At 46.7% G+C, this 25,568-nt stretch overlaps 1 protein-coding gene across 13 annotated transcripts; it reads right to left on the reverse strand.

Annotated features, from left to right (window-relative positions):
• Nucleotides 1–1,040: 1,040 nt before the first annotated feature.
• ZSCAN20 (zinc finger and SCAN domain containing 20) lies at nt 1,041–20,711 on the reverse strand. Of its 13 annotated transcripts, none has more exons than XM_072750302.1 (9): nt 20,502–20,610; nt 13,824–14,350; nt 10,287–10,448; nt 8,947–9,133; nt 8,416–8,492; nt 8,055–8,139; nt 5,958–6,644; nt 3,857–4,282; nt 1,041–3,282 (listed from the first exon to the last, which is right to left on the reverse strand). In XM_072750302.1, the coding sequence occupies exons 2-9, from the start codon at nt 14,238–14,240 to the stop codon at nt 2,033–2,035; spliced, it is 3,291 nt and encodes a 1,096-aa protein (XP_072606403.1). In that variant the 5' UTR covers nt 14,241–14,350; nt 20,502–20,610; the 3' UTR covers nt 1,041–2,032. The 13 variants fall into 13 exon arrangements, with proteins under 13 accessions (XP_072606403.1, XP_072606399.1, XP_072606402.1 ...); XM_072750298.1 differs by having other exon boundaries at nt 3,857–4,285; XM_072750301.1 differs by having other exon boundaries at nt 20,498–20,592.
• Between the last annotated feature and the right edge of the window lie 4,857 nt (nt 20,712–25,568).

Below are 25,568 nucleotides of genomic sequence, written 5' to 3' on the forward strand. Positions count from 1 at the left end.
GTTCCTAAATGCTTCCTAAATGTTGACCCTCCTACACAGGCCAAATTGGACTGGCTCACACAGGATGGCTTGCTAATTTGCGGTACCTTGGTCTTCAGAGTTTCTCCTTAGGAGGGTTTAAAAATATCGACCAGAGGATTTTTCCTTGAAATTCTGACATCTCTGCCTGTGACAAGCCAGGGACGAGCAGGTTCGGGATAAAATTGTGCCACACATCTGGGACGCAGGACAGCGTTCAAAGTCCTCTCAGCAGGCACACACCGACTCCCCCCTGCCTCCCCCCTGCCTCCCCCCTGCTCAGCTGTGGCATGGCCATCAGGAATAAGGCTTCCACCAAGGGGAAAGGGGTGGGGGATGCAAAAAATGCAGGCCTGGGTTCCCGTGAGGCCTAATACCCCATTCAGACACATCTAACTCGAGGACTGACTCCTTGGGAAAGGGGACATTCTTAAACCCCATTTCCTGTGTAGAAGTGGTATCCCATGGGAAGAGGTATGCCGTGGCTGCATGTCCTCCCCAGTCTCAAACCCCCTGCCCCCCACTATATCTCTCACACATACTGTTGCAGAGAAGGAAGTCCACACCAAGTACTTTAATACTAGCTCAGCCTTGCTCTAAGCATTGGCAGTTCTGCCCAACCCAGACCTTTTCCTCTTTAGGGATTCTCAGTTTCTGTATTTGCTAAAAGGAGAATTCATAAGAGAATTTTAGTAGGAGACATGGCCCACAAAGTGCTTTGAGATCCTTGCACCTGAGTTACCTGCTCTACTGTGGAAGGGGATTCAGTACAACAGTTAGGAACACCTCAGGCTCCAGAGACAGATCTCGTTAAAGCCTGCCTCTGCCTCTGCCACCTGCAGACATGCCACCCAAACATGTCACTTAGCCTCAGTTTTCTCCTCTGGGAAATGGATAGATTAGGACCGTCTGGCTGCCATGGGGAATCAGAGGATGTTTACAAAGTGCTTAGCACAGAGCCTGCCAAAGAGCAAATGCTCAATAAATAATGGCTATTTTTGCTATAATTAATAATTATTAGGTTTTTTTTTTAAAGATTTTATTTATTTACTCATGAAAACACAGAGAGAGAGAGAGAGAGAGAGAGGCAGAGACACAGGCAGAGGGAGAAGCAGGCTCCATGCAGGGAGCCCGACGTGGGACTCGATCCTGGGTCTCCAGGATCATGCCCTGGGCTGAAGGCGGTGCTAAACCGCTGAGCCACCCGGGCTGCCCTAATAATTATTTAGTAATGACATCGCTGATGTTCCTCCTCTTTGCTAAGGTCATGGTGGTCTGCTTCCGGCCACTGATTCCCAATTATGCCCTCTCTAACCAGTCTCAAAATTCTTCAGTATGGATACACCCCACCTGAAACCCACCATGTATGATAATTTGCTGATATGTGCCAACGGACCATGTATACCTATGGACAGTGTAAAGGCCCTGTGAGGTCTGGAATCACTGCTCAGGACCACTGATTTACCCCTAAACCACCTATGTTATCAGTCTGGCTCAAACAGATAAAGTCCTCACATGGCAGCAAATGTAAAGAGAGCCCAAGGACTGGGATTTTTATAGGAGAAAAACAAATTACATTTAAGAAAAGTGCCTTCAAACCATAACTATAAGGGACCCTTAACCATAGGAAACAAACTGAGGGTTTCTGGAGGGGGGGGATGGGGTAACTGGGTGATGGGCATTAAGGAGGGCATGTGATGTAATGAGCACTAGGTGTTATTTACAACAATCACTGAATTCCACCCCTGAAGCAAATAATATGGTATATGTTAACTAAACTGAATTTAAATTAAAAATTAAAAAAATTAAATTAAAAAAAAAGAAAAAAAGAAAAGTGCCTTCAAATCTGGCTCCTTAGCATTTGTAATTCACTTCCAATTAATCTGGATTATACCAAGCTAACTTCCCTGGGTATATACCAAGCCTAAACATTAGGTAAGTTTCTAGCACACATCTTATGATCTCAGGAGATTTAAATATACATTTATCTCTTTTGCTGGGGGAAGGGTGTCTCCTACGCTGCCTTCCCCCCTGCATGCGTTCTCCGGTGGGCGCTGAAGTGGGAACTATTGTTGAAGTCTCTCCCACACTCCATGCACTTGTAGGGTTTCTCCCCAGTGTGGATTCTCTGGTGAATAATAAGACTAGAGCTCTGGTTAAAACATTTCCCACATTCTCTGCACTTATAAGGCTTCTCTCCCGTATGAATCCTCTGGTGAGTAATGAGGTTGGAACGATCACGAAAGAACTTTCCACACTCAAGGCATTTGTAGGGCTTCTCTCCTGTGTGCACTCTCTGGTGTGTGATGAGCTTAGAGCGCTCACTGAAGCACTTCCCACAGTCCACACACTTGTACGGTTTCTCCCCCGTGTGGGTTCGTTGGTGGTTAGCCAGTGTGGAGCTCTTACTGAAGCTTTTCCCACATTCAGCACATTCGTATGGTTTCTCTCCTGTATGGATTCTTTGGTGACTAATGAGGGCAGAGCTCTTAGAAAAGGTCCTTCCACATTCAGAACACTGATAAAGCTTTTCCCCTGAGTTGGTACTGTGTGGGCCAGAATTCAAGTTCCTACTGGCACTATGAGGTTGTTCAAGAGATGCCTCTTCTGTAGAGTTCCTCCAGTGAGCACTAAAGGATGGGCTTGGACCAAAGTTTGCCCCAGGCTCACTACAATGGTCAGGATTGCCTCCCAAGTGGACTCTCTGATGTTTCAGCAAGTTTGAGCTCTGGTTGAAACTTTTCCAACATTCCCCACATTTGTAGGGTTTTTCCCCTGTGTGGATTCTCTGGTGGGTGACAAGATTGGAGTGATCACTAAAGCTTTTCCCGCATTCAAGGCATTTGTAGGGCTTCTCTCCAGTGTGGATTCTCTGATGGGTATTAAGATTAGAGCGGTCACTAAAGCTTTTTCCACATTCGAGGCATTTGTAGGGCTTCTCACCTGTGTGAATCCGCTGGTGGGCGATGAAGTGGGAGCTCCTACTGAAGCTTTTCACACATGTATCACACTTGTAGGGTTTCTCTGCCAAGTACAGGCCCTGATGGTCGATAAGTTTTTCTAAGTCCTCCTCAGAAGAACATTCTTCCCACTGCTCCTGGGGGCAGTTTCCCCACTGCCCTTCACCTTCACCATCACTGTCTTGCCCCCAGTCAGAAGGGTGGCAAACATCCTCTCTAGTACATTTTGATAAGGCTCCAGGCAAATCCTCAAAGATGTCCTGCTCTGAAATCTGGTCTTCACCCTTATGCCTCATCTCAAACCCTGAAATAGAAATGCAGTTTTTCTTCATTCATTAGTTAACATCTATTTTACAGATCTTGTGTCTTGTGAATTTAACTAATGTGAATTTGTATCATATATTTTCTATTCATATCTTATAATGTGACTAACATGAAATTGGTCAAGTTTTGGTACATATGTAAATTTCTGAGCTGCAAAGCAGAGAACAGAGCCTGGAACATGGTGACCTCACCAACAGAGTCATGAGGCCGAGGCCACGTGGCCAGCTAGTCAGTCTCTTTGGTCAATTTCCCTATTGCCCTACTCAATAATAAACACCTCCTTCTTCTGGCATATTCCAAATAGCCTGTGCTGTGTGAAATTGAATAAACTCTACAATTTCCCAGATAAAACCCAGTAAAACTGAGACTTGGCTGCTTATCTCATTTGGGGGATTACACAAAGCTAGAGACTGAATCATCTGAGCAAATCACCAATGCTTTTCCTATTCATGTCCATTCTCTCTTGTAGCTCAGAGACAAACAATAATGAGTTGGCCCCTTGCTCTCTCTGCATGCTCCTGGATTTTGTGGGCATCGAATTACTCTGGGCTTACCAGTGTCTGGGGTTTGAGGACATGGGGCTGGAGATTTGATAGCATCTTCATCTGCCATCTCATCCCAAGCCTGCTGGTCATCAGCCTCAGTACTGCTCTGCCCAGGCCTTGGAAGACCTGCTGCCTCCCTGAGGGTTCCCATGGCTCTGACCGCAGTCCGTGCCCTCATCAGTGAGTCCAGCTCCTCATAGAAGGGGCACGTCCCTGGTGGGTGGCTGCTCTTGGCTTTCCGGTAGCTTCGAAGGAGGTTTTTGAATCTGTAGCGACACTGCTCCAGCGTCCGCAGGAAGCCCTGTGCGCACAGCCGCTCTGCAATGGCACGGTACACCTGGCTGTTCTGGTGACAGGTGCGAAGCTTTTCAGAGAACGGGGATTCACTGAGAATGGTCAGGAAGGCCTTGGTCTCCTCGTAGCCCCAGTGCACACCTGCTGTCAGGAGTGAAGAGTTCAGAACTGTGAGGTATAATGAGACTTGCCTAAGTCATCAGGGATCAGGGTCCCCCAACCCACCAAATGCCTAGAACACAGGCACCTCAAAATCTTCCAGGCACCTGGGGCCCCAGGAAAGACTACTCCCTTGCCTCTCAGGAGTGCGCCAGAGCCTCCCGCCCCCTTCTAAGAGTCTCCACTAGCTCTTGAGTCTTAGCTGAAGAGGACTCAGGTATAAATAAAAATTAAAAAAAAAAAAAAAAAAAGAGGACTCAGGTGGCCACGTTATACTAGGTGATCCTACTCCCCTGGTTTCCATTGACTAGTGTGGGGAAAGACCTGTAGTTGGATCCGAGAGACTTTCTCTTTATCTATTCCATACATATCCTCTATTTATTTTATGAACTTTCCTCTTAACAAATGTGGGAATTGAGAATCTCTAAACATAAGTGGACTTCAAATAACTTTACAATAGCATCCAACTGAGGAAGCGCTTTCCTCTTTTGTGGAGGAATGAAAGGAGGCAGTCTGTTCTCAGGTCCTCTGCAGGTAAATGATGCAGCCCAGGGAGGCAGGATTGTGGAGAGGAAAACCACACAAAACTGGAGGCAGAAGCTCTGGGCTCTGACTTTGACTCTGCCCCTACCTCACTGTCTATATTTAGATAAGACATCTCTTGGGCTTCAGTGTTTCCACTTATACAATGACTGATGTTTCTCCAAACGTCATGTGTTCAAACATACACCATCATGATTTCTGTTATATGTTAAATATTTCACTCAGTATCTTTCTTTACCTAAATTTACTGTCTGTGAAATTACAGGTTGATATGCTCATCCACAGTAAAATTAAAAGTTCACTCATGTAACACTATAACCATCCCCATACTTCTAGTGACACACTTTGGCAAATATAGGTGGAATTTGAACAACACAGGTTCGAACTGCAGATCCACTAATATACAGATTTATTTTTTTAAATATATAGTACTGTAAATATATTTTCTCTTCCTTATGATTTCAGTGACATTTTTCCTAGTTTACTTTATTGTAAGAATACAGTATATAATACATATAAAAAATATAAAATACACGTAAGTTATTTATAGTACTGGTAAGGCGTGTGGCCCACAGTACGCCACTAATAGTTAAACTTGGGGGGAGTCAAAGAGCTATACATGTATTTTTGACTGAGCAGAGGATCAGTACGTTAACTCTTGCATTGTTCAAGGGTCAACTGATACTGAATTAGCTCTCTAAAGTTATTTAAGGCTTTGAAAGTTTGCTTCTATAACTAAGAAAATTCACTCTAGGAAACTAATCATAGAGGAAAAGAAAGGTTGAGGATAACCTAAGGAACTGAACACCTTACTCCAGTGGCATCAATCTAAACTTGTGGGACATGTGGGTGGCTCAGTGGCTGGGCAGCTGCCTTCAGCTCAGGTCGTGATCCCGGGATCCGGAATCGAGTCCCACATCGGGCTCCCTGCTAAGAGCCTGCATCTCCCTCTGCCTATGTCTCTGCCTCTCTCTGTGTCTCTCATGACTAAATAAATAAATCTTAAAAAAAAAAATCTAGACTGGCAATCCAGTCTATGTCCTGAATGCAGCAAGCAGAAGTCTCATGGGCTGGAGAGCTAGAATCTGGATCCATGATACCCCCTCGTTCTTACCGATACGACTCTGGAAGAGAGTTGGGCCCTCTGGAATTCTGGGCTCCTGGACGGACTCGTCAGTGGCCAGCTCATCACCATTACAGTCTTCTGCTACTTCTTCAGGCTCCCAGACCCCTTCTTCCTGCTCATCCATCTCTGCATCGCTATCCCCCAGCCTGGGGAGTGCCATGGCCTCTCCTGGGCCCTCTGTGGCTCTGTTGGCCGTCCGAGCCCTCACCAGGGCCTCCAGCTCCTCGTAGAAGGGGCACGTTCCTGGTGGGTGGCTGCTCTTGGCTTTCCGGTAATTCCGTAGGAGATTTTTGACCCTGTAGCGACACTGCTCCAGTGTCCGCAGGAAGCCCCGGGCCCTCAGCCGCTCTGCAATGGCCCGGTACACCTGGCGGTTCTGATGACAAGTCCGGAGCTTTTCAGAGAAAGGAGACTCACTCAGAATTGCTAGAAAAGTCTTGGTCTCCTCGTAGCCCCAGTGCACACCTGACACCTTCATGTCCTCTGTGTCCCACTGACATTGTTCCTCCCAGGCCTTGGAGTCTCTCCAGGCCGATGCCTGAGCTGGTCTCATTTGCTCATTACCCAGGTTGTAATCTACAGTGTTCCTTTTTCCAGAGTTTATGAAGTTTGGATGCCAAAATTCTGGTCCTTGCTCTGGCTGGCAGTTGATACTTGGTTTTGAAACTGGAACTCCTAAACAAAAGAAAGAAGAGGAATGATTAAGTAGAAATGATACACTGAGCATAGCATTTATCCAAAATGCCCTGACACAGATGATTTCCCTGTGTGAGGTCAATGAGAAATTCCTATGCTGATTCCCCACCTTAACTGACCTGTTTTCTTTGTTCACTTGCTTCCTTTGTTGCACTTATGAAATATATCACACAAAGAGTAACTGTTACTGATGGGAATGTGGCCTGAACTGGCCCAATCAGGACGAATTTAATGGCTGGAGAAAAGATTTCCCTCTCTCACTCATTCACTGTGTGTGTGTGTGTGTGTGTGTGTGTGTGTGTGTGCACGCGCGCGCACGTGTGTGTGCATGTGCACACCCACACACAAGTGTTTTGCTAGGAAACTTGTGAGCCCAACTGTCATCTATCTTTTGATTATGACACATGACAGTGCTGGTGGGAAGCTGACAGTGAGGATGGCAGAGCAGAGAAAAAGAACCTAAGTCCGCTGTGACCTCGCTGAGCCACTTTATACTGTGGCTGGAGCATGTCCTCCTCTCGACTTCCAAAAATGTGAGAAAATACATTTCCTTATTTTTTAAAACACTTAGCAGCTCTGTGTAAAGGACTGCTGTCCCAACAGCTCCCAGCCCTCACAAAACAGGAAGCCTTTAATTAAAATAAAAATTTGAAGAAAACCAGATCAGAAAGAACTGAGAACTAAAAAACTTTAGGCCTACCAAAGTTTGCTCCTGTGAACACTATCTCCCCCAGATATCATGGTTGAGGTAAAAAATAAATAAAATAAAAAGAGTTCTACTGTCAAGAAAGGTGCCAACAAGACTTCTCATGTCTCCTCTTACCTCCCCTTAGGAGGCACACCTATCACTGTCTGCCACTTTATTCCCCTCATGTCTAATCCCTCACACTAACCCCAGGCTCCACAGGGAAATAGTTCATTTTTGTTTGGCTCCTGTGGAGATGCAACTATAGAGACAGGAGTTAGTGTGGGCGATGTGAGCTTCAAGTGCTTTGAGCCCTGTGACGTTTACTTCTACTGTGTTTAGTACATCAGTCTCAGGGGCTCAGCTCACTGGAGTCTGTCCCTGAGAGATGGACCCTGTTTGATGCTGAAAGGACTGGATTTCTGAGATAGCCTAGGACAGCCATGATGAATGTCTTGAGGAAGCGAGTCCCAAGAGGGCAGGCTTTCAGAAGCCACCACCCTATATCCAGGCAGACCCCACATCCTACACTCCATTTCTGCCACCAGTGCTGGCCATAAAGAGCATGTCATCTTCTTGTCTTCTTGTGTCTCAAGTTCCAGACTTCCAGAGCCACGAGTCTTAAGGGAGTGACAAAACAATTCTTTGGGAACTGAGTATAACAGAAACCAGACAATATTCCTGAGAGGGCACTGTTTCCTTACCTAGGGGCATGCCGTTCCCACACCCATCTCCTGGGGGATCCTTGCAGAATTCCTTCTCAGCATGTTTGCCAGGTCCCAGGGCTTCCTGTGAGATGTACAAGACAAGGACCACAACTGAAAACAGCCTGGGAACTCTGCCAGGCCCCAGGAAAGGTAACGGACACAGGGATACCATGTGTGAGGCCAGTGTCATAAGAAGCAACATGACGGAAAAGGCCCAGTAGATTGGGAACCAGGGCCAGAGGCTGATGCCCTGTGACATATGCCCTTCTGCTGAGGGCAGGTTACAGAGAGAGGAGAGGGGCATGGGGGTAAGAGCCCAGAAATCAGGACAGGAAAGAATGGACAAACCGCAGCTTACCTGGGACTCCGCTGTCACCTCCCAATCTCCAACACTCCCCATCTTTGGGAGAGTAGGGACTCGGGGAGTGAGAACAGCTGAGGAGAAGAAAAGTCTCTAAAACCCAAGCTCTGGTTCCCAAAAAACCACGCCCTCCCAAGTCCAGCTTTCCAAGTGCCATGCTTGCCTCAAGTGGAGACTGTCCTGATAGCCACGGCAGATTTCCCCTTTTACTTTCCTTCTGGAGTGTGGCTCTGAAGCTGAGAGATGCGCTGTGTATAAGATGCCAACTCAAACTCCTATGATCACCACCTGGCCCCCAACCTTATCTGAACATGCTGCGGCACTAAGCTCAGTGGGGTTACCAACATCGCTGGGAGCTTCATCTTCTTGTACAATGCTTACTCACTCGCCTTCCTTCTCGGCATGTCCATCAGACACTATTTCTACCCCTTCCTTGAATTCTTCACATCCCTCCTCCCTGTGCTTCCTTCCTTATCCCCTCTAACCCTCTCCTCTCTTCCCTCATGTTCTCTGATTCTTGATACTCACCACTCTCTTTCAAGGGCTGTGGCACCATCTTGGTGTCTAGATGTTTTGGAAGGTCAGGGCATGAATTCTTCACCCACTGCTTCTGGCACTGGGCCTCAGCCCAGTGATTTGCTGGCTGCAGCTGGCAAGGCTGAGATTCCTGCATTGCCTTTAAGGACCTGGTCTCTTCTGCACACAAGCCCAGTTCCTACACACACACACAGTCAAAATTCCCAATTGTCAGTTCAATAGGACCAATTTTGCTAGGGCAGGGAGTGTTCTTTTGAGTACAGCTGTGGTCCAAGGGTTAACAAGCTCTTTTTAAGATTCAAAGATGCCTCAAAGTGTAACAACAAAACCATGAGACTGACATTAGTAAACAGACCAGCACTGATACCACCAAATGACTACTGTTTTGTTTGACACAGGGAGGCTATGCAAGTGTCTCAGTGAGGTCACTACTGTTTCAAACATTTTTGAATCATAAAACATGATTTTATGATTGAAACATAATCTCTAAATATCAAAAATAGGTGGTTTCATTTTTAAGTTATCAAAAAAAGATAAAAGTTGACTGGGTATATGTCAGAAGATAAAAACAGATATAACAGATATAACAATAATTCTAAATATAATTGCTCTAAATATTCCTGCTGCAAGGCAAAGAAAATTCAAAAATAAATATAAGAGAAAGGATAGGCAAACAATTACAGATGGAATTTTAAAATGGAATGAAAGTGTGTGCTGTTTTAGAGAGGTCCATCTACTCTCAAAACAGAAGGAGAAGCAGAGACAAGGCACTGTAACTCAAAAGGAAAACAGAAGTGGCAATTCGATTTCAATGCAGAAGTTCAGGCAGAAAAGCATTCAGAGACAAAGAGCAAATATATAAAACACAGGAGAATAATCAATTAAGAGAGGACAGTACCAAATTCAGCATTATCAATCATAAAGCTCATTTCTTATCTGTTAGTTGGTTCCAAATTCAGAGATGGAGGCAGAGAGATTATCTCCTGGCTCTAAAACCCTAACGACGTAATAATCTCATTGCCTTGTAGAGACTTTAAGAAATATGTTTCAATGTTTTCAATAAGTATTTTCAATACTCAGGTGGTTCAAAAATAGAAACTATAAGGGTTTAGTTAGTGAAAATACCCTATCCCTTCCCCTGTGCCCATCCCATCTGCCCAGTGTATTCCTTTACCCCATTCTTCCCCACAGGAAACCACTGTTCTGCACCCTTTTGTTTCTTTATATACAAGCATCTATGAATACAGACTTCCCTATTTTTGTACAAAACATAGCAATTATATACATTGCTCTGAACCTTATTTTTTTATTCACAATAGTAATATCCTCACCTTCATCGACTTAATGGGTTTGTGAAATATATAACTCCAAAAATCTTTTGGCTGATCTAAAAACTCCAGTCCTCTCTCAAAGACAGGGATGTTTATCCTTAAGATATATGGAGTGGGCCATGAGCATAAAAAGCCATTCCAAAAGAGGCCATCCGCAATGTCCTGTGTGGTTTACAGGGAGAAAACATCTGCTTACAACCTTTTCCCATGGTTGTTTAAGGAAAAAACAAATGAACTTCTCTTTGTTATAGCTATAATCTTACAATCTACAGAGTAACTATGTGATTAGACTCCATAACAATCCTCACTTCCAGCCCAAGTGCCTCCAACTACTGCCATGCCTAAGTAAAGACACTGATGCCATGGATGACAATTGTAGACACAGAGGAGGGATTCAAGTGACAAAAAGGGGGAAAAAATAGACAACTGGCTGGGGTAGGGATAAATAAAGAATCCATCAAAAATGCCTATGCATGAAGGAACTTTAATGAATACTACTAAGTGAAAGAAGCCAATCTGAAGCCAATCATACATCCTGTATGATTCCAACTATGTGACACATTGGGAAAGGCCAAACTATGAAGACAGTAAAAAGATCAGTAGTTGCTAGGGGTTTGGAGATAGGAAGGGTAAGTATGCAGAGCACAGAGGAATTTTAGGGCAGTGAAACTACCTTGTATGATACCGTAATGGTGGATGCATGTCGTTACACATTTGTCAAAATCCACAGAATGCACAACACCAAGAGTGAGATCCTATATAAACTCTGGATTTTGGATGATAATGATGTGTCCAATGATGACAGGTGCACCGCACTGGTGGGGAATGATGTTCATGGGGTTGGGAGGCAGGAGGCATATAAGAAATCTCCGTACTTTCTGCTCAGTTTGGTATTTTTGGTTTGTTTTTTTAAAGATTTTATTTACTTATTTGAGACAGACAGGGAAAGTACAAATGTGGAGGCAGGGCAGGAGGAGAGGTAGGGCACACCCCTGGGATCAAGACCTAAGCTAAAGGCAGATGCTTAACCAACTGAGCCACCCAGGTGCCCCTTTTCTGTTTAGTTTGGCTGTAAACTTAAAACTGCTCTAAAAAATAGTGTCGTTGTTGTTTTAATCTTTTTTTTTTTTTTTAAGATTTTATGTATTTATTCATGAGAGACACACACACACACACAGAGGCAGAGACACAGGCAGAAGGAGAAGCAGACTCCATGCAGGGAGCCCGACGTGGGATTCGATCCTGGGTCTCCAGGATCACGCCTTGGGCTGAAGGCGGCGCTAAACCGATGAGGCACCCGGGCTGCCCGTATTGTTGGTTTTTTTTAATGCCTATGCACCTGATGGGAAGAGGGGTTCTGGAAGAGATGATAAAAGAATCAACAAACCAAAACCCACCCAATAGCAGAGCTGAAAGGTCTCTTTAAGGAAAATATCTTGGAGGATTATTAAGCCCAAAAGTGCCACCTTTTCCAAGTGGTTCTCTCTTAAGGACCCTAGTTAGCTATTAAGACCTGGAAAAATTTCACTTGCCAAAAACTATAACTGAGTCAGGTCCCCTGCAATGGAAGATCACAAGCTATAACATATGTGAGGGCAGGGAAGCTCCTCTACTACCTACCCATTTGTTTTGTGTGTGTGTGTGTGTTTTTTTGTTTGTTTGTTTGTTTATTTGTTTTTAAAGATTTTATTTATTTATTCATAGAGACAGAGAGAGAGAGAGAGAAGCAGAGACACAGGCAGAGGGAGAAGCAGGCTCCATGCAAAGAGCCCGATGTGGGACTCAATCCAGGGTCTCCAGGATCATGCCCTGGGCTGCAGGCGGCGCTAAACCGCTGCGCCACTGGGGCTGCCCCCTACCCATTTGTTTTGACATTTGGGAGCACTAAGGAGGAGGGAGAAAGTTAAAAAATAAAAACAATACTCATAGGAAAGTAATACATCATAGAGAACATTCAATTACCTTACTTTTTCCCCCCCCAATTTTAGAAGCAGTTCAACCTCTGCTCAGTTCACAGGGATATAATTTGAGAACTTTTGGCCTAGCCCAACCCTCTCATTTTACACATAAAGAGTTATGAAGACCTTGATTTAAATCGATTGATTCTCATCTCAAGTTATCTTTCAGCTCTGAAGTCCTAAGACTTCCATTCGTTTTTTTCACTGCCACTTAAGATGAATAGCTGGTTTCTTTAAAAGAAATAATCTGGGAAGGCAGTGTGGTATATTAAAATAAGGTACACTCTCTCACACTTTGTTCTATAACTTCAAATAGTAGCTTTCTGTGTCTTCAGTTTGTAAAAGAATAAAAAAAGCCAAGCCACAGACCATAAACCTTCCTTCCCCTAATCTCACACCTGTCCAGAGCTTTACCCCTTATGACATACAGAAAACCCCAGCCATTTGCAAGGGATGTTCTCAAACCTATAGCTTCCCCCAACAAAGTGTGATTAACTAGAACATCACAAAAACTACTGACTATGGAAGGGGAAGCAACTGGCTTATGCTGAGATGAAGGTTCTGGGTGGCTGGCTCAGGCTGCAGCCAGCTCAAGGACTTTGTTGTACACATGCCAGCTCCAAAAACAGGATTCAAAAAGAGTGTGCCACAGAAAAATCAGAAATGATACCATGGGCCTTCGGTCTCTTGCAAACTATTGAAACTGTGCATGTTAAATCCACAGTGCTTTCACTTCCTTTACCTCGGCTCTACCACTGAGTTATCCAAATCTAGACAAGTTACTTACATCTCTGAGTCTGTTTCCACATCTGCAAAATGGTGGCACGACAGCACCTACCTTATTGGGCTGCTGTGTTGATTAGATGAGCAATACAAATAGAGCCGAGAAGAGTGTCTGACACACAGTGAGCGCTCATGTCAGTTACTATCTCCTTTGAGTCTCATGCCTCAGAGATATTTTAGTTCCCACGGTTTGCAGATGAGGCATCTGTCATGTCATAGAAATGACAGTAAACTTGGAACCTGAGGATCTAGGTTTAAGCTCTGGTTTCCTACTGGCAGAGCTTTGCAAGCCACCTGACTTCTAGGGCCTTAGTTTAAGCTAAATAATGAGGATGGTAATGCTACATCTGTCCACCCAAATTTCTGCTATAAGCACCCAAAGATTTCATCACATGTGAAACATAATACAAATTACCCACACTATGAATACGGACCCAGGAGGCCGTCTGGGTGGTTCTAAACATGGGTTTCTGTGTCAGGCTGCCCAGACACACATCCTGGCTCTGTTGTCTGGGGCTGTGTGACCTCGAGCCAACCACCTATCTTCCCTTTGCCTCAGTTTCCTCATTGGTAAAATCAGGGTTAACAGTACTTATCTCATTAAACTTTGACAGGACTAGATGAGCTAATACATGCAAAGCACTGAGAACAGTGGTACACAGCAGTGCTCAATAAATGTCAGTTGGTCAATAACAATAATTATTATTACCACTGTGGTTTTGGGCAATTATTAACCTATTCACAGCCCCACCACCTTGTCTGACCTGCTCCTTGGAGAACAGATTGTTTGCCTCACCCTCTGTCCTGTAGCCCGGACCTCTCGGTGCCAATCTTCCACCAGGGCCACTGCCTCCTCACCACTCTCAGGGTGGTGCGCTTGCACCCAGGCCTGGATCTCCCTGGGTAAGATAGTCAGGAACTGCTCCAGGACCAGCAGCTCCAGGATCTGCTCTTTGAGGCGGATCTCTGGCCGCAGCCAGTGACAGCAGAGTGCCCAGAGCTGGCTGAAGGCCTCGTGGGGTCCAGCTGCATCCCTGTACTGGAACTGCCTGAAGCGCTGGCGGGAGGCCTCGGGGCCAGGGACAGGGTGATGGTCCTCCTCTCGGAGTTTGGATTCTGATCTCCACGAGTCCCCCTCCCGTTTCACAATCAGGAGATCTTCAGGTTCTGGTCGAGGAGAGGCCTGGGCCTGGGGTTCCAGGGCTACAGCCATAGTTGGTCCTGGACACCTCGCTTCAGCTGGGCTGTCGTTGTTCAACGTTGTCCTGCATCTAAGGCGTGTCCTTCAAGGGGCTCCTAGGAGAGGCAATGCTCCCCAAGGCTCTGAGGCAGAGAGACAAGGAACAGTGTAAGAGGACCCCCGTATCTTCCACTGCCTTCTCATGGGGTGGGGGTGTGAAGAGAGGAATAGGTATAAGTGGGAAGACAAACCACAACCTGGCACCCAAACCAGCACACCTTGGAGGGCAGCACAGTATGAAATCCTCTGGGATGTGCCTGAACGCTACCTTCTGGCATCAAGGCCTTCACGATCCAACATGCCTTCCTTCCTCTACACATGCCCAAGTCTGATCTTTCCTCCAAGTGGGTTCCAAATGTTACCCCCTCGCTCTATCAGGCCTTTTCCCCCCAGACCTTCAGCTTTCTTCTAACGGTGCTCTCCTTACAAAAATCCCTTCACTCCCTCTTGGCCAACCCATCCATTTGGCATTTTTTACCATCTCGAAACTGATGACTCTCAAAACTTCCACCAGGACCTGCCTCCAGACCTCCAGGCCTCCAGACCCCAAATCCAACCATCTACAGGATGGTTCCACTTTGTCTATGAGGCGCCTCAAACTCAGTGGGCCACAAACTTAATTTGTTATTTTCCATCTCGAAACTGATGACTCTCAAAACTTCCACCAGGACCTGCCTCCAGACCTCCAGACCCCAAATCCAACCATCTACAGGATGGTTCCACTTTGTCTATGAGGCGCCTCAAACTCAGTGGGCCACAAACTTAATTTGTTATTTTCTCCTGCAAACTTGTCCTTTGGCTGGAGCTTTCCACCCAGCCAAGCCACCACCACCCTTTTTTCCCCTCAGATTTTGAGACAAAGAAAGTGAGAGAGAGTAAGTGCATAAGCTGAGGGGAGGAGCAGAGGGAGAGAGAGAAACTCAGCAGGGAGTCTGATGCAGGCTGGATTCCAGGACCCTAGGATCATGGCCTGAGCTGAAGACAGACACTTAACTGACTGAGCCACCCAGGCACCACCTTCTATCAAGTTACCCATGCCAGAAACCTGGTTATCATCTCTCTCCAACATCCCCAACATCCAATTCATAACCAAGCTGTGCCCTCCTGGACTTCTAGGCATCTACACCTCAATGCCATCACCTTGAGTCAGGGAGTAGCCATGCTTATCACTGGATCAGCCTCCTAACTCATGTCCTTGGCTGCTCTCCCCTCACCCCAACCAGGGTTCTTCACACCACAACCAGACTAGCTCCAAGCCTGACCAGGTCACTTCTTGCTAAACACCTTCGAGTGACTTCCTACGACCCTCAGGATCAAGTGTGAATCTTGCCCACGGGCCCATCTTATCTCTTTGCCCACTTCCGCTGGTCAGGAAGTTCCAGCTGCATAGTTTGCTGCCCTCTGAACCCTCCCACAGGCAGCAGGCAGTCTCCTTTAGGAAGGGTCCTCCCTTTCTTCACCCAGCTAAGTCTCAGCTTCAACTGTACTTTTTCCAAGAGACCCTTCCTGTGCCCTGAAACGAGATTCAGTCCTTCCTATGGCACAAACTTCCACGCCACCTACATTTTCTCTGTCATCACCCTGATTATGCTCTAGTGGAGTTATCTAACCCACTAGATCATAAGCTTACCAGCACCATGCTCAGCACACGCAGGAAGCACTTAATAAACAGTGAGACAATGGTCAGCTCACGATGGTGATGTGTCATACAACAAGGGTTATAATTAATCCCCTTCTGCACACACTAGCTTTTTTTTAAATGACCTTCTTGCTCATGCCAGAAGGAATGCTTTTCTCCACTTCCATCTATGTCACACATGCCACATTCTCTGTTGTATTACAGCGTTGTCTGAATGTGCAGCCCCAGAGAGATTACAGCCTAAGGACAAGGAATATAGCTTACCCCTTCCCTCCTCCGCCCCAATAAACACGGCGCACCACGCACAGGAGGCTCTCAGTAAATGCTTGTTGAATGGACATCGGGGGTTGCTTCTTTTACACAATGAAGACTCTGACAACACTTATGCTGGCTTATCTGGAAAAACGAGCTCTTTGTGTCATTCCCAGCACATTTGGATGACATAAAAAACCCCACTCAAAGGCAGCTATCAGCTGCCTCCAAGCAGGAATGACAGAGCTCAAATGAGAATGGAGGGGCGTGGTATTCAGATTTTAGGCCATCTGGACTGTCCAGAAACAAGGCCAGGGTGATGTAAAATAAAGCCTTATCCTGCCTGAAGACCGCCACATACACAAGGAGGCTAGGTACACAACTTGTAAGCACCTGGCGACTTCCTGTCTGTCCTTCGGCTACCATGTCAATGTCACCCCACCTGTCAAGAGTTCCTTAACATGCCCTTGTTGTGCCCTGCCCCCATCCCTGCTCTCCCAGAATTGCCTCCTCCCTCCTAAGTTCCCAAAGCAGTTGGCACATACCTCCAACATAGGTGTTATCCTACAACACTGTAATTATCTGTTCCTACCTCTGACAGCCCCATTGAATTGGATTATCAGGGCCAGGACTCTGTTACTCATTTCTGTATCCACAGTGCCTGATAAATACCAGGGCCACTGCCTCTTATTTTTTGTTTTTTGTTGCTTTTTATTAAAATGGCAGGTCTGGTATATCAAAAGCCTAATGCGCTATGGGAGGTCCATCATTTATATTAAACTAAAGAACTCACTTTTCATGAATTTTTTTAGCCACAGCCTGAATCATGCACTAGTCCAAAAAATGTTTGTGTCACTCTCTCACACAAAGACTAATTCACCACCAGTCATTTACAGACTCCTACCATGTACCTGCCCTGTACTGGTAGCTGGTGAGCCAACAGTACCTAGGACCTTCACGAAAGTTACACTCTCATGAGAAAGACAGTCAATAAGCAAGCAAAGAAGTGCTCCTGCAGAGAGAGAACAACACTACAACAAAACAGGCAACTAGTAGTTCTGCAAGGCCCAAAGCCCAGAGTCTCAGGTAATAGGTATTTTCTTCTGGGAAGACTTGAAAGTCCCAAAGATTAGTTTCAAATAGAAATCTGAAAGCTTTTTCTGTTACTCTCTTAGATATGAAAAGCTGCCTATTCACAGACAGAGGTCAATACAGTCGGCAGATAGCAAGGTGACTCTACACAGAGCTGACAGAAAAAATAGCTCAGTCCTAGACACCCAGGAGTATCCAGGCCACACCAGGATCAGCAATCTCAAAGAGTACCCACCTACTGAGTGCCCATGAGGAGCTAGGCCTGACACTAAGTGTCCTACATTCATAATTTCATTGTATCCTCCAGGCAGGCATTAGGGGCAGATCTCTGACCACCCCACTGTCATTAGCATGGAGGTGCACTACACTGATCTGTAACTTATACATATTAAACTGCATGAAACACCAGAAAGCATAAGAAAGACATAATTTAAATGGTGCAGTCAGTTCCATTCACTATGTGTCTATTCCAGAACAAGCATGACTTTCCTGGTCTCCAGGTTGATCTAAGTATCTCAAGCCTTCCTTTCCAGTGTGTGTATCTTTCATCCATCAGGGTCCCTAAACACAGGCCAACTCTTTCATCTGACATTCAAACAAGAAAACCCAGCTGTGCTGGTTAGCTTATTGAAAGACAATGTGTTGGTTTCTAAGTGGATCCTTGCCAAAGGATTTTCAAGAGGACTGTGATTTTTGGCTAAATGTGATTTCCACCTTCTGTGCTGACTAGAATAGAATTATCCTGTAAAGCATGAGTCCATATCCTCAATTTACATACAGGGAATTGAACTTCTATGAAGCAGACTTGCTTAAGTTCACAGAACTAGCAAGCAGCAGAGTTGAGACTCAGTCAAGATTTGTTCTATCTAGTCATTTTTCTTAATCACAGTATTCAGCTTCCTCTAGGTCTGCCAATCATTCAAACTCCTTGAGAAGATGGTACAAGAGTGGAAAGAACATTAAGGCAGGAGGGAGCAAACCAGGGTTCCAGTTCCACTCCTGCCATTATCAGCTGTTGGACCCTGGATGACAAGTCATGTGGCCTCTGCACCTTACAGCTTGACCCTACTCAATGCTTGCCCCAGATTCCCCAACTAATATGATGGGAGCAGAGCAAAGGAGAAGGAAGCCTAGAATCAGTGGCTACACATTTAAATGGCTATAGGGGCCAGGCAATGTAAATGGGTACATGAGTGGACTGGGGGCTGTGGCTAACTATAGAGCACTACAGAGAACACTGGCCCAGTTCCCAGGCCTTCTATTTTTTCCAAGAGAAGCTAATTCTGGATTTTTAAATATTGGCAACCAACTCGAAATTGTTTCAAACACCAGGACTAAATAGAGGATAATGATAGGCTTCTTTCAGCATGGGCTGTCATCACTTGACCATCTTTCAGCTAATTGATCTCAAAGGTCTCTTCCAGTATCTAGGAAGAGCAGAAAGGGTACAAATACAAATCTCCTAAGCAATGAGGGATTGGTGTTGACTGGGGTCAGGATCCCTTTACAAATACAGGGCAGCTGAGGGGCATGCTGGCTCCTAGGGTTTTCAGCATGGATGTGAACATAAGGAGCCCACCCACTTAACAGTGGGGTGGTAAGAGCTCTGCCCCAATCCCATGGGAAAGGCCAAAACTGGTCTGTGACCTCCAAAGAAGAAACCAGGAGTCCCCAAAGGCTGTTAAGCTTACTGGGCTGATGGTCCAGGCTACTGCTTAAAGTAACTTGACCTCCCATTTAAGGGCTTAAACCACAGAGAGCAAATGGGCTTCACGTAAAGCATCAACTTCAGTCAACTGCACTAAGGACTTGGAACCCCATGTCAGTATGTGTTGTCACTAATTAGTTATGACCACCAGACACAGGGAGGAGAAGTGGCAGCACACATCCTATGTATTTGCCTCCCCTGGATTAAACTCTCATAGGTAATAAATCAGCACCCAACAAGGATAGCCCTGACATCTCATGCCCCTAGAAATCCACTGGAAGTAATAGTCTTCAAGACTGAAAAAGCAAAGTTTACCCTGGACTGTCATCATTCACACATGCATCAAGTATTGACCGATTTACTTGATTTACATCAAGTATTTACTACCCAGGGCTGGGCAATGAGGAAGTGGAAGGGACTCAGAAACTGTCCTTGTCCCAGAGACGCTTACAGTCTAGCGGAAGAGACTGCCCCACCTCCAAAAGTCACAGATATTTATGGTCAAAGGTGGTAAATGCAGTAAAAGAGGTCTGTGGGAACTGGGGTTGGGACATGGCCTAATCTGCTTAAGGGAACTGAACAAGGTAACATTTGAGTTGATTCTTGGGAAAATCGTTTGCTTGGCTGGCCATGGGGCAAGAAAGTGTACTCAAGCTAAGAGAACAGCATACAGAACAGTGGAAAACCAAACAGCCTTAGGCTGCAGAGGGAGTTTATGAAGGGTCCTGACAATCAGGCTAAGGTGTTTGGACTTCATTCTACAGGTGATGGGAGCCAAGATGGTTTTTAAGCAGAGGGAACAGTAAGATCTGTGTGGTTAAATAGATGACGATGTGTCTGTCCGAGCTGGGGAAGCGAAAAGGTGGGAGACTTCAGCAAAAACCCTGACCAGAAAGGGGCAGATTCAGGACACATTAAGGAAACAGAACAACCTGAAGATCCTGGATGCAGGAGAGGGCAAGAGGAATCAGAGGGTCTGGCTAAAGTGGATGTTGGTGCCATTCTCCTCCATCAGGCAGAAGAAGAGGGGCGCTGTTTGGGGCCACAAGCCAGTCCCACCTACTTGGTTCCAGAGGTCACAACCACTAGAGGAAGTGTAAGGGGGATCAAATCAGCTGTGTTCCTCAAGGCGAGCAGGTAGCGGCTGGAACACTATTTTTAAGGTCGGGCTTCCAGCTCAGGCCCTTTTCTCTTCACTTCTTGCCAGACACCGAGAACCCTCTAGCCTTCCCTCTGTGGTCTCCAGAGCCTCCCAGGACTCTCCCACCTCCAGGACCTCTCGCAGTCTCCTCACCTACTGACCTCTCCACGACCCTCCTCACTCTCAGGGCCTTCTATCTCCCCGCTCATCCCCGACCCCTCTATGACCCTTCCCATCTCCGGACGCTTCATCCCCTGGCCGCCCCTCACCCCCGCCCCCGCAGAAAAGCTTCGTTCTCCCCTCTCACCTTCCCTGGCCCCCTGGGACACCACCACCTCCTAAGCCTCCAGCCCAGAGCCTAGAGTCTCAGCTGCCCCCGCCCCGCCACCCAGACTCACCCACCGAGACACCCACTTCACGACAGGGCGGAAGTGCTCCGGGGTTCGCGCAGGGAATGCTGGGACGCGCAGTCCGAACCGTGCCACCCCGGGACGAGAGCGTCTGAGACTACAACTCCCAGAAGGAACTGCGCGAGAACCAGTGGGCGGCTCCCTCCGTTTGCTGCCAGTCAGATGCCGTCAGCCAATAGGTGTGTCATCTTCTCCCGGTCTTGGGCACCGGAACAAGTCGGAACAGGATCTATTCTTGGGGGCGGAGCCTATCGCGACCCCGGTCCTTTCCACAGGCTCCGAGATTATGGCACCGCCCAGTGGGCGGGCACTCAGGCTGAAGGGGGCGGGGCCGGCTTCAGGAAAGAGGCGGGAGAGGTGGGCCGGGGAGACGTCACAGCAGAAATAGGGAGAAATAAAGAGAGGGGGACTGCTGGAGAGGAGAGAGTTGGGCAATTGTAGGTTCGATTTCCAGCTCACTGTTAAGCTACGTGATTTTGGATCGATGGTGAACCTCGCATTCTTCACCTGTCAAGTGAGGATAATAACAGCATCCGTTCCCCGGGGTTTTGTGAGGCTTCAATGAGAAAATACACCTAAAACGATTAAATCAGGGCCGCCGTCCTAATAATACACAGCAACTGTTAGCCATTATTATGTAAATCAGTTAGTACAGAGCTTGGCATTTCGTGGGTGTTGGAAAAATGTTCATCATTATTTGAATAATAATAATAATCAGAATAATTTCAATATAAATGCAGTTGCTTTGTACCATTATGAATACTTCGGGATATGAGCAATCTCATATGGGGTTGAACATGTGGGGTTTGCAGTCAGGCATGGATCCAGATCCCAGCCCAACTACTCCTCTAGCTGTGTGGCCTCAAATGTATTACCGCATCTCTTTTGTGTTAGGTTTTCGCGTCTGTAAAATGCAGGTGATGTAATAGAACTCACATCACAGGATGTTGTGGAGATGAAATGAGGTAACTCGGGTAAAGCATGATCTCTGGAATCAAGCTGCCTGTGTCTGAAATGTCTTTCAAATGCAGGATGTAGGGTTTGCCTCTCACTAGTTGTTAAACCTCTGGCAAATCACTTAACCTCTTTGTGCTTCAGTTTCCTTATCTGTAAAATGGGAATTTTCATAATGGCATCTATCTAATAGCATTTGTGTGAGGAATGCCTAGGAAAGTTTGTAAAGGACTTGGCCCATGCCTGGCAGGAGGTTAATAATCATTCGCTATTATTATTTTTACTAGTAGGTATGAGACTTTAGGGAAAGTAATAGTACTCAGCATATGGCAAGTGATCAATATATGTTGGCTCTTGTTAGAAATTTGGGGAATTCTATATTTTAGGGGTTTTTTTGTTTTTTGTTTTTTGTTTTAGATTTTATTTATTCATGAGAGAGAGAGATAGGGGGAGAGAGAGAGAGAGAAAGAGAGAGAGAGAGAGGCAGAGACATAGGCAGAGGGAGAAGCAGGCTCCATGCAGGAAGCCTGACGTGGGACTCCATCCTGGAACTCCAGGATCACGCCCTGGGCTGAAGGCAGGCGCTAAACCGCTGAGCCACCCAGGGATCCCTATATTTTAGTTTTAAAGGCCCAGTTCCTCCTCACATTCAAAGTGAAACATGTTCCAATTTATTCATTGTTGACAACTCAAGTGATTGTGCTCAGTGATCATAATAGTGACCTGTATACCACTCCTTGCTATTGAAGTCCTACAACAGCCCCATGAGGCTGGCATTATTACCTCCAACTTCCAAGGAGGAAATGGGGACTTACACAGATGAAGTGACCTGCTTAAGATCACATGGTAAGCGTCAAGCTGGAATTTAAACTGCTGGCGGTGATTCCAAAGGCTTCTTCTGGTTCCCATAGTGCATAGGGAAAAGGTCACGGTTGGAGTAGAGTGGGGGTTGAGTAGAGAGAGAGAGACAGTGTGCCAGACATTTGAAAGAGTGTCAGGGTCTGAAGCTGGAAAGGAAGATTTGCCAGGCGAAGGATGGCAGCTTCAGGATATCTGCCGGAAGACTGTGGTGAGATAAACACCATTAGGACACAAGAGGGCGCCCCACACCCTAAATCCAGCCTGATATTGTTTGACGGTTTCCCTTTGCTTTTTTTCTAATTAAAGCCTGGCATTTTAGGGAAGAGGAAAATTAAGGCCCTAAGAGGCCAAGTGCCCTGCCCAATGTTATATAGAAATAATCAACAGAGCCTGGACCAGCTCCCATTTCGCTGCTTCACCATCCACCAAGCTTTTTTCTGTGCACAGTTGTCTGCAAGACCCCCTCTGTGCTGGGCCAACACTAGGCATCTAAGGATGCACAGGTGAATCAAACTGGTCCCTGTCCCCAGGACCTGATCTCCAATTTTTCCAGAGCGAATTTCCTTTTAGTAAATTAGTAATGCTTCCTATTAGTAAAATATTCTTAAACCCATACTTCCAACATATGTGTATCTATTTACCTATAAATGCTATACATATATGTAGTACATATGTAATTACATAAAAAACTAACTTTTATTGAGCACTTAAAATGCACTACTACTAGGTCCTTCTCTCCGTGCTCTATGCATATTTATTCACTTAACCCTCACAAAACCCTCTGAGCAAGAGTCTAATACTATCCCATATCACAAAAGAGGAAACTAAAGGTACAGAGGTTAAGTAACATAAAACCATATGGTTAAAAAGCAGGCAGTCTAGCTTCAGAATAAAATGAAATTGAAAAATAGAAATATAAGTTTTAACATTTTTCCTAAACCCCCAGGAGTCATCTTGTGCGCACCTCTTTGAAGGCCAGTGCTTGAGGAGCCCCCAGACCTGTGTGGGCCAGTACAATGTGACCAGTACTTTGAGAAAGGGAAGTGCAGGAGGCTATGGAACCCAGAGGCAGCAGCTTATCTAGCCTGGGAGGTCAGGGAGGGCTTCTGGAGAAAGTGATAGCTAAGCTAAATCTTAAAAGATATGTAGTAGTTCCCCTGGAGGAAAGAAATTGGGGGAAAGTGTTTCTGGGTGAAGGAGCAGTGCGTGCAAAGGCCCAGGGTCAAGAGTGTATGGTGTTCCGGGAGCGCTAAGTAGTTTAGGATAGCTAGACACAGAGTGCCCAGGGGGTGGATCTCTCCTCCCAGTGTTGTTATGAGGCTCAAATAAGACCATAGGTATGGCCACGCCTTTGTGTTTTTGCTGAGGGAACAAGCAATCAGTCTGCTGACTCCTGGGCAGCATCCCAGCTTTTTGGTTCTCAGCTGCCAATTCCTCTATAACCCAGATGGCAAAAGGGGCCTCTCTGCCCCCTTGAAGATCTGATTGAATTGGCCTGGACCCCATTCCACAGTTGTCACAGCCCTCTCTCCTTCCCCATGCCCTCTATGAATTTCCAACTTTATTTCCTCAGAGCTACAGCTTCTGTGACCTCAACCCCTACGCCTCCTGCCTCATGTGGACTTCCATCTAAAACAAAAAGTCCAATTAAGCCAAGCGTTTCATGGATTTAGTAAATTTACTAAGGATTTGGAGATCTTGAGATCACATCACATACCACACAGCCACCTGCCATCTCCCAATTTTCTCATTCAGAGGCTCATCCAGAGCTTTCCCAAAGCCTGTGTTCCCAAAATCACCAGCTGATCCTTCCAACACATGCAGCACCCCCACCTCCCACCAGAATCTGGGTTCAGTCTCATGCGCCCACATTTACCCACTATCTCCCTGCCAGGCTGGTTTGCTTTTCCTATCCCCAACTCCAACATGCATGCACCCACTCCAGCTAAACCCAGGCTGCCCTAACCTGCTCCCCAGCCAAGCCCAGAAGCCATCCTTTCTTTCATCTTCCCTGGGTCACAAGGAAAAGTCCCCTCTGCAGAGTAGCCAGGCCAGTCCACAGTAGCCAGGGAGGTGGTGGTGGGAGACAGGCTCCAGGAAGACCAGCAGCAACACTGGGGGATGGGGGAGCAGCCAGCCAGAGGAAGGTGGCCAGATTAGCAGAAGGTTCAGGCAGAGTGACCCCAAAAGAGTTCCAACCCCCAAAGTTTTGGGACAGTGGTGCCAGAGAAAGGAGAAAAGTAGGATTCTTGGAGAGGCCCCCAGCTTCTGGCCAAGCACAGCTGGTGTGATACTATGTGCTTGTATGTTTTGGGGGAACCTCTCAAGCCAGGGCTCCACCCAGGCACTGGCACACTGGCAGGCCAAGGAAGCACCCAGAATATACACATACTGGGTTATCTGGGGACTGTGCTCCTGGAGGCTGCCATGAAGCATGAGGCCTGTCTCCCAACCTAGCACCAAGACCTGGAGACTGCCTGGGCCCTGGAAGCAGCAGCAGGCAGTGTCTCCAGCCCCACTGTGACCAGATACAGCACCTCAAGGCTGGGCAGCTCACTGACAGCTCCTCAAGCCACCCTGGGCAGGGCCAGGCTCAGGACCACAGTGCCCACAGCTTCAGCTCCCGTAGGCTGGGCAGCCCCGAGATGCAGTGGGCCCTAGGCTACGTCTGCCCGCCCATACCGCAGCTACTGGGGCCTGGAGAGCTGCCAGAGGAAGAAACTAGAGGCACCCTGGGAGCATAGAGCCTCTAAGTATTGCCAAGCAGGGAGAGTTGGCAAAGGGTGAGGAAGATCTTGGCGACATTCCGCGTCTCCAGCTGCAGTGCCTCGCCTTTGGCAGTCAGGGTTTGCAAGACTGAAAAGGCGAGAGAAGTCAGCTTCCAAAACTCCCTATCTGAGACTGCAGAAAGCTCCAAGCTGGTCAGCAGGGACAATTCTACCCGGAAGAACCAGAGGGGAACTGCAGTCTCAAGGTATGCAGATTCTCTGAGCCATAGAAGTTCAAGGCCAGGCTGAGCACCATGTGAGTACCCAGCAGGTTTACGGTGATCAGTGTGAGCAGAGGAGCCAACCAGCCCTGGCCTGGGGCTGCCAGTGGATTCCTGCCAACTCTGACATCTCCAGCCCTTTAGACCCTGGAATATCTGGCCCCCCAGACAAATCAGCTGGTTTCCCTGAAGCAACAGCTCCCCGAGAGAAAGCGGCTAGGGGCCAGGTACTCACCCTTTTATTGTACAGATCCA

The sequence above is a fragment of the Vulpes vulpes genome, chromosome 2 (genome assembly GCF_048418805.1).
Source record: "Vulpes vulpes isolate BD-2025 chromosome 2, VulVul3, whole genome shotgun sequence".
In the NCBI taxonomy this organism is placed as follows: domain Eukaryota; kingdom Metazoa; phylum Chordata; class Mammalia; order Carnivora; family Canidae; genus Vulpes; species Vulpes vulpes.

Coding starts and splice junctions, on each gene's coding strand:
- ZSCAN20 (XM_072750298.1), bottom strand. CDS start 14,240: ATGGCTGTAGCCCTGGAACCCCAGGCCCAGGCCTCTCCTCGACCAGAA. Junction 8,493..8,946: donor ACAGCCCTTGAAAGAGAGTG/GTGAGTATCAAG, acceptor TCTTCTCCTCAG/CTGTTCTCACTCCCCGAGTC. Junction 3,283..3,856: donor TCCTCAAACCCCAGACACTG/GTAAGCCCAGAG, acceptor TTTCTATTTCAG/GGTTTGAGATGAGGCATAAG.